Source organism: Microplitis demolitor, chromosome 10 (assembly GCF_026212275.2).
Source record: "Microplitis demolitor isolate Queensland-Clemson2020A chromosome 10, iyMicDemo2.1a, whole genome shotgun sequence".
Lineage (NCBI taxonomy): Eukaryota > Metazoa > Arthropoda > Insecta > Hymenoptera > Braconidae > Microplitis > Microplitis demolitor.
The window spans coordinates 8,747,080-8,757,026 of NC_068554.1; the positions used below are offsets into that span (position 1 = coordinate 8,747,080).

General features: G+C 31.8%; 1 protein-coding gene across 1 annotated transcript; it reads right to left on the reverse strand.

Moving 5' to 3' along the window:
• Window positions 1–976: 976 nt before the first annotated feature.
• LOC103576096 (uncharacterized) lies at window positions 977–2,704 on the reverse strand. The gene has a single exon (XM_008556138.1). It carries the CDS (start codon window positions 2,702–2,704, stop codon window positions 977–979), a length of 1,728 nt encoding a protein of 575 aa, XP_008554360.1.
• Between the last annotated feature and the right edge of the window lie 7,243 nt (window positions 2,705–9,947).

The window sequence follows — 9,947 nt, forward strand, 5'->3', positions numbered from 1 at the left end:
AATCTTCCCGCAACAACTTGGTAGCACCGAGGTGCCGCTACAAATGCGCCCTCGGGTGGCCCACCTCAAACTCAACTGGCTCACCAGCAAGCAGCCACACTTCATAACACGTGCCAATCTTATAGCGTTCAGACGCCGGTTCAGTGTATTCCTTTTGTGTGCAACAAGTTCTCATCATTTAGCTCATCTGTTCAACGCAAATCAAATCGACCACAGCAGTCCCTTGATCATTTGCACTCATCAGTGTCAATCATTGGCAATTCAGGTACAAATAATTATCATGCAATTACTTCTGAGATCACTTTTATTCTAACCTGTACCCACATGCTCCCTTTCTCTTCCACTCATTGTCACATGGCTTCTCCATGTGTTACTCCATGTGTTATAATTATTATAGCTATTTATAGAAATCTAGTCATCATGCGTCATAATCAAATGCCGCATTGCAGATGTTGTTTGGTGGGGATTGGGGGTGACTGCTGCTAACTCCTGGGCCTTGGCGGCCGTTCCGTGCTTTCGTGTGTTCATTCTGCGATCATCTTACTCTTAAGTTTCAATGTTCACCCTTTTCATTCAATTCAAACGCTCATACTCTGACTATTAATTAAGTGTTAATTAATTAATAATCCAGTGCACTTCATTCTACACCGTTGCTCTTATTTATTGCTCATAATTGCTAGTGTTAATTAAATTGTATAAATGATTAACAGTTCAATTGAATTTCTCACATACTACAGACTCATACTCAGCTTGATTAACATGCATTGATTAATTACGGACTCAATTGTGCTCGACTAGCTATCACTCATTAAATTGTTATCAGTAATTCAAAGTGATCATAATTGTGTAAACTCTCAACTCTGTACAATCAAGGCTATACCTGTGATTAGTTTAGAATAAACATAATTATACCACGAATGTGTCTACCATCTTCTTTAACGCCTAGTCCCGGCAAATAAATATTTTGTGTTGATTATTATCTTACACTTTGCATTGATGATCTTATTTTCTTATTGTGGAGAATACATTGCATTATAGAATTTATACCACTAGAAATACCATCAGAGTTTTCAATGCCATTAATGGATAATAAATCTACACATGAAATTTTTTCAATAGCTTCTCGTTCATTTAGAATGGAATAATCCTCAATTCCCCAAATTAAGTCCCATACTTTAGACCAACGTTTTCCTGAAATTGGGATTGCTGGAAGGTCAGATCTATAAAACTTTCTTGAGCGATTATATTCTTCAATCAATGCTGAATTTGCTTTAATAGAGTGTGGATCAAAATTAATCAAATGCAATCCTTCCAATTTTGTTACCCGCGAAAAAGCAACGTAGGATTGACCAACATTGAAAATTGTATTTCCTGCATTAATAATGGCATTGTTTAAACTCAAACCTTGACTTTTATAGATAGTGACAGCAGAACTAAGACATAATGGAAACTGGTCTCTTATAACAAAAGCTTTGTCCAAAATTTGAAATTTGACTTTGATTTTTTCAATATTATATTCTTTACCTGTTCCTAGATCAATATTCATAGATTGTATAGTATTGCACTCAACTGATTTTGAAACAGATTTTACAATGCCAATTGCCCCATTGACAAGACCAAGCGTAACATCAATATTACGTCTTAGCATAACTTTTGCACCTATTTTAATTTTAATTACTTTTGCAAGCCCAGCACTTCGGCTTGCATCTTCCATTCTACTTAAACTGTCAAATGCTTTTTTCTCTAAAAACTTAGAACAATCTATATGATCGTGAGTATTGAGTATGGTAACTTTAGAAGAAATTTTCTCCAACATTACTGAATTTATCAAGTCGCATTGTTTACATGTAGGTAATAAGCAAACTGTATCTAATGGTAACTTATTAATGTACTTACATATTTCATTCAATCTATTGTGATATGATAATGAAGAATCAAAACTAATTTTTCTTTGTTCTAATAATTTTATATCATCAGCAGTTATTGCACCGATACGTACTCGAGATAATAATTCAGCATAAGCTTTATCTGCTTTTTGACGCATATTAATCCTTAACTCATCATAGCAGAATAAGTTGGTCCATACATTACTACAACTCAGGGACCCAAAAAACTTTTCTACATCGGAAGATGATAACGTCTTGTACGTTGGGTCCTCATGCACAGGAGGAAGTTGAAGTAAGTCACCAAAGACAACAATGTGTTTTCCACCAAACCACTCATCAACATTGAATATTTCAACTAATCTCAGATGTATATATAATAAAGTGATATTAGATATCATTGATATTTCGTCAATTATAATTAAAACAACATCTTTTAGTTGATCTCTCAACATTTTTAGAGCGCCATCCGATAGCTGTGTATAACGTAGTGTAAAACCATGTTCAACAGGCAATTGAAATACTCGATGTACTGTAAGACCATTAATATTAAAAGCTGCAATACCTGTTGGAGCTGTCACAATTGTTTCTTGATTAATTTTTCCTTTAATCCAACGTTTAATTACTTTAATAAGAAAACTTTTTCCAGTCCCACCTTCTCCACTTACATATAATTTCACTTTTGTATCGTTCAATTGAACTCCATTCTTTATTTTTTCGAAAACTCTTGCTTGATCGGAATTTATCTGTTGTATCATTTCGTCAAAGGTAAAATTGTTTTCTACCTTATCCGCAGCATCTTCCAATTCTTTAGCTAGCATATTCACTTCAATAGGGGTCAAATTTTTCTAATTAATTTTTTAAATTGTCCTCATTATTTGAACTCTTTAATTTTTTTTTCAATTTGCTTTTTAATATAATCTAAGCCTTTTTGAAACTCTTCATTATACTCATGATATTCTTTAGCTTGTTCAAGCATACTCTGCTGAAATGAAAACGATTCTGTATACGTATCATATCCATTTTTCAATTCTTCTGTGTCTCGCTACGGTTGAAATAATAACAAAAGAGAATAAAAGTAATCAGGTTGAGTAGCAATATTATATCTGTAATGATTTATTAAATAACTACGAGATCTTCTTTTCAGAAATACTAAAGGGCGAATTTCGTAATATTCATTTATATTATTTTTTGGTTCTTTTTTAGTTATATCATACTATCTAGCAAATTCAAATAAACATACAAGTTCTAAATCCTCAGGACGATTTGGGTAATAATCGTCGATCAGCGAAGGACAAAATATATCAGTTGATTCAGGATTCGACTCTTTCAATTGTTCGATTTCAACTTTTGTCTTTAATTTCCTATTTCTTATGAGCCGAACATCTAACCATCTTACTATAGTATCTGGATCTGTTCCATATAAAGAAGTACCTAATAAAGTATCAGCAGCTTCGAGGGCTCCGATTTCTCTATGATTCAAGCTACGAAAGGCTATATTCCATAAAAGTTGAGGGAGAGTTTTCGTTAAATTAATTTCACTGACCGTTTCCGATGTTTTGGCAGTTTCTTCTTTCGTCACATATTTTGTAACGTACTGAGTTAATAATGTTGATTTTTCTCCAATAAATTGTATATCCATATTACCTTCCCATGCAAATAGAAGAGCAGGGTTATAGTCATTAATATTAGCTTCTTTATCAGTACGAGGAAGATCGTAAAGTCGGCTTTGACTCTTCAAATTTCGACGTCCAGCAATTGATGTTGCAGGGTCACAGAGCACAAAATTATCGGTAATAGTTCGTGGGAACCCAAATCTACAAGTTTTAATAATTTTGCCCGATTTTTGTTTTTTTGTTCTTAAACAATAACTATTATGATGATGATGTTGGTGTGAAGTAACACGTCTATGGAGTGTAGGAGAAATATTGTTATCAGGTATCTTGCAGGTTGCATATTTCATTATGAACTCAGCAACTTCTTCATTTGTATTTATGCCCACAGTTGGAGCATCTTCCACCCAAAATAACAAGTGGAAATGTTGAATTCCTCTACCTTGATATTCTAGGCGCCAATGATAATGAATTATTTTTCCAAGTGGTTGGCTATCTGATAAAATGAAGCCAAGAATAGCTTTAAATTTATTATCCATAAATCTGGAAACTGATACTGGATCGGCAGCGATAATCTCGTTAGAAGATAACTTATCAAAGTTTGGAGCATTCATTTCTCGTACGTATTCTATCAAATCTTCCCATAGCCACTCAGCAGGACTTATTGTAACAAACCATGTTGCAGGACCATAGTGACGGGTCATGCAGTGCAAATTATTTCTGGGCTTACTCCAAAATTGAGCTGAATTTCGAAGCCGAGCAAAAATAGTACTGATATTTGCTTCTAACTGACCATTTTTCAAATATTTCAGATAACTTTCTGCGGTATATTTTTGCTTAGGATTCGTAGCATTCAATGTATGAAATATTCCTTAACCTAATTGACGAATATTAGTATCATGTAATAGAAAGAAAAGATACTGCTGATTTAAACGGAACCGAGGATCTGCTGATTTTAATCTTGCTTTTATATATTCATAGTCAGTAAGACGTATTTCTCTTTCTTCGTGTTGACCATTTTTACCTTGAGGGTATAAATCGGGGAAACATGGTAAATCTCAAGTTTTAACCCGATTATCCAACGGCTTATCATTAATTTTTAACATTTGGTACATATTTGTTGAAGACTCATTCTTTCTTTTATCATAAAGAGGATATATCGTACAATGTTCGTATTGAGAACTATCGGGATTTAGTATTTGAGTTATCATAGCTCGTGGCTCACTTTTCTCATTTTTACCGTTATCGAGCTGTACGTCATTATTGTCATTAATTTGTTTTTCATTTTCATAGTCTTCAAAATTCTCTTGATTTTTACTGCATTGCAGGTTATTTCTAAACATGTTTATTGATAAATTTAACTTACTATAGTTATGGTCACTGGGACTTACATTTTGTTTTATTGAAACAATATTTTGCAGGTTTGTTTCTGTAACCATCTCCATACTGTAACTATGGTCTCTATGTTCAAAGTTCCGGGTCACTTTTATAATACTTTCGTGGTCCTGATTCTTACTGCATTGAAAATTATTTTTCGAACCACTGATAAATAAAGGTAACTTATCATAGTTATCTTTATCGTTTACAGTGTCTTCTTTATCAAAATTTATACGGTCCTTTTTTTCATTGTCTTTGACCAGTTCAGATGTCTCGCTACAACTTTGATCTTTAAAATCAGAACTCCTTTGAATTGAAATAATATTTTCATAATATTCTCCTGAAACTATTTCACTGTTGAAATCTTTACAACAATTTTCAATTTTATTGCTATTTTCTTCTTTTTCTTCAATTCCACTATCATTTCTTTTATACTCCTTGTTTTCCCTTTGAATCTGATTATCCTGCCCATCTGTTTCTTTTAGACTTTTTAAAATTTCGCTATTTTCTATTTCAACATTAATACATCCATCAGTTTTAGCATTCTCAAAATTTTCATTAGTATCACTGTTTGTATCATCAGTTGATTCAACATGGAATTTTATATCTTTTGTATTAAGCCATTTTTTCAAATTATCAGAGCATTCAGGTAGTTTAATTTCTGCATAAAGTGGATTATTGACCTTCAACCATGTCAAAATTTTAAATATTTTTTCTAAATCAACTAAGTCTTCCCATATAATATTTGACTTAGTAGGTATCCAACGAATTAATATAAATAATTCATGATTTCCGTTAATAGGATCGGTTGTCAACCAAATTTTTTTCAATGTCTCTTCTATTGGTAAGGGAAGATGAAATGTCTGGCCTTTTAATTTTCGTATTCGCATCGTATGTGGCAAATTTTTCTTAGCAACAATTCCTAAACTTTGAATAACTTGAAAAGACTTTGCTCTCTGAATGAGAAGTTTCTCGTAATTATTTAAAATTTTCATTTCATGAGGAACTGACCCAACATACATATTATTTAATATACAAGTTGAAGGCAACGAATTGGAACGAATTTTTTTCAAACAATTATTACATATAAAATTACTGTTTAGTGTTGGATCCTGCGTTTTAATAAAGTCTTGTAAATTATACCAAACTTCACTTGAAATAAGATGGTACAATTTATGCAGATCAGTAACAGCTTTTATAAAATCTAACTTCTGACACGATATACACTTATATCGTGGTGTGTCTAAAGATCGCTTTGTTAATGCTATGAATGCTGATTTATTATCCGATTGTATTTGATCTTCGTTTAAGCAAAGTCCGTCGTGTTTTTTGTCAAGTAAATTTCCCTTCATTTTCATTTCATTTGTTATGTTGATCAAAAATTCTAAATTTGAAGTCTCTAAAGCACAATCAAGCGCATTCAATTTCTCTAAAATCTCTTTCATTCGATAGATAAGGCGTTTGATGTATCTCACTGCCGGAAAATGTGGTGATAATAACTCAACAGAAATAAATGCTGCTTTACAATGTCCAGAAGATTCATAGCAATGTAAATAATGGCCTAGTTTATCAGTGGGATGAACTACAAAGAGTTTATCTAAAAATTCTGTAAAATTATGTAATCGTCGTAATTTCAAATCTTCTAGAAAACGCATGTATTGTTTATATATGTATATATAATATATATGTATATATATATTGTTTATATATGTATATATATATTCATCGTGATTTGTGCGACAGTAATTATTACAAAACCACTGTTTTTTTCCATGACTATCCTTTAATAGTGGTAAAATATTACGAGACTGTCCTTTCAAATCAATAACAATCGTTTCATTATTGATCATTTCAAAGAAATAAGACGTTTCATAAAAGTAAGCTTCAGTAGATGAATTATGAAGTGATTTTCCACATATATTTTTGTAACTATCTATTTTTTCTACAGAGTGATCTAATAATTCAGTAAAATGAAATTCAGCTTTACTTTTTAAGGTATACAATGTTTTAGTCAGAATTTTTATGTAGTTTTTCCTTTGACATAGACACCACTTTATGATTTTTTCGGCTTCTAATCTTCTTTCGGCATCGCTACCTTTATTAAGTACTTTCATTAACTTTTTAATATAGACTTCAGAAGATGATTTCATTTTAATATTATTTTTAGTACTATTGTCTCGTTTATATTTCGCGACAATTTTTCTGGCCGCTGAAACTTTTTGTTGTATCTGTTTCTTGTTTTCAACTCTACTTTGATCGGATTTTGTTTTTTTCAATACAAATTGTTTCTTGTTCATCGAAAACTTTTGTTCTTTCGTCAAATTTATTATTTCAAACGCATCATCTGTAAGACGTTTTGATTCTAATTCCAATGATAAATTGATAACCTCAGAAAAAACTATTGTTTAGATCTAATACATTATTCGCAATAAGCGAATTTTGTTCGATAATTTTTTTTTCACTCAAATTCGATCTATCGTTTTGCGATTTATTAAAAAATTGAGAATCATAGCGCTCCACTTGCGATGCATTTCCTTTATATTTTCTTCGTTTATAGAAAGCATCGCGTTCTTTATTTCTAATGTCAACTAAATTCAATGAACTTAAAGAACAGCTATTATGAGAAATTGGAAAATGAGTTATGATATTAGTTTGAAATATTTTTGATAAATGAGAACGCAATAAACTATAATCATACTCTATATCTTCAGGTTTTTGTCTAAACAAGAGAGAAACTGTAAAGGCAATGGCAAAAACGCCGCAGTCATCATCATTTTGCTGATATTGAACTTTTGGAAAGATAGGAGACTTGGAATTAATTTCTAAATACGGATATAAATGTTGTAAAAGTATAATCTGATCTTCATTTAGTGATCTTTTGTTTAAAGAGTCGTATACATAGATTTTGTTCGTATCATAGAAAGTACATATCCAATGCTTATTTCTACTGTATAATATTTGGATATGTTTTTCCAACCGTGGTACAGGTTCAATACGTTCAGGTCTTTCTAAATATAAAGTGTCGCGATGATTATAGTCAGAACAAGTAGCTAAAATTCGTTTAAACTGAAACATATGTTTATCTATTAGTTGCTTTACTTGTCTTATCGTAGTCATTAAAGATTGTGTATTTTTATTGATATTTGTAGAATCACAATCATTTGATTGGATTTTATTTCCTTTGTGACATTTTATATTATTTTGAATGGGATGCGAATTAGAATTTGGAACTTTTTTATTTACTGCTTTTCGATTTCGACGATACAACAATGCTGCATGCTCTTTTTTCCGAATTTCCGTCAAATCGAATAAAATAAAAGTATTTCTATTTGAAATTACAGGGAAATGAGTTAATGTATTTGTTGTAAAAATTGATAATAAATGTTATCGCATTAAACTATGGTCATTCTGTATTAGGTCAGGTTTTTGTCTGAACAAAAGAGAAACCGCAAAGGCAATGGCAAAAACGCCGCAGTCATCACCATTCGGCTGCTGTTGGACTTTTGGAAAGATAGGAGACTTGGAATTAATTGCTAAATACGGATATAAATGTTGTAAAAAAATCGGTCTGTCGGTTGACCCTGCGGGCCAGCCCCAAAACTTCCCGCCTATTTCGAGCTCCTTGAGCTCAGAGAATTGTTGTAGATACATTTTCTCTTCGAGCTCGAGAACACTTTTGTATGCCTTTGTTTTCGAAAGAAAACGTCTTTTATGATTTTTTTTCAAACGATATCTCTCGAACAAATAAACCGATTAAGACGTTCAAGGCGACAATCGACATGTTTTATTGAGTTCTATAACTGATCATATTTTTGAATTGATTCATCAAGTCGTTTTTGGAATACTTTCAAAATACTAAAAAAAAAAGTTTGGAATTAATCGGGTCAGTGATTTCGAAAATATTTGGAAAAAAACCATTATCCACCATTTCTTGCTCCCGCGATATCTCTCGAACAAATTAACCGATTGAGATGTTTGAGGTGGCAATCGACGCGTTTTATTGAGTACTAGAGCTGATTAGATTTTGAAGTCGATCGTATGAGTCGTTTCTGAGAAATCAATAAAAAACTAAAAAAAAAATTTTTTTTTTTTTCGTAATTCGCAAATATTTTCGAGTCTATTCGATCAAACAACAAGCTCTTTCGATTGCCACCTCAACCATCTAAATCGATTTATTAGTTAAAAAGTTACAAAGAGTTCACATACATACACACACACACACACACACACACACACACACACACACACACACACACACACACACACACACATACACCCACTCGGACATCATTCTGAAAATAGTCAGAATAGCTTCCTAGGACCTCAAAACGTCGAAATCTGATGAAAACTCGATTTTCGAAAATCGGGGTGAAAACAATAACTTCCCGACATTTTTGAAAATCGTCGATTTTCTTAGCGGGAAGTTAAAAATAGTCTGATCTTCATTTAGTGATCTTTTGTTCAAAGAGTCGTATACATAGATTTTTTTTGTATCATAGAAAGTGCATATCCAATGTTTATTTTTACTGTATAATATTTGGATATGTTTTTCCAATCGTGGCACGGGTTCAGTATTTTTAGGTCTTTCTAAATACCATGTGTCGCGGTGATTATAGTCAGAACAAGTAGCTAAAATCCGTTTGAACTGAAATATATGTTCATCTATTAATTGATTCCCTTCAATTATGATATCCTGATACTTTTGATCTAGAATAGGTACATGATATTTTTGTTCCGTTATTTTACATTTCTTTAAGAGTATATTTTTTTTTGATTGATTTAGTCTTCGTTTTCGTTTACTACTAACACAATTATTTTGATTACTAAGTAATAATAGATTGTTGATTAAACTCGATCTTTCATAAGTATTACTACATGATTTCGGTCGAAAAGGATCAGATTTAGTTAACACAGTGACATTATCTTGTTGAATATAACTACTCGTGACAATTTTAGAATTAAGAGTCTTTACATTTTTATAAATCGGTATTTTTTTATTAACGCTTGCACAAATTAACTTTTTATTATCAGTTAGAAAGTTAGTCTTCTTATTTTGATCGTGTTTTCGCTTGAT

Bases quoted from the DNA above. Each gene is read 5' to 3' on its own strand.
- LOC103576096 (XM_008556138.1), bottom strand. From the start codon at position 2,704: ATGCTAGCTAAAGAATTGGAAGATGCTGCGGATAAGGTAGAAAACAAT.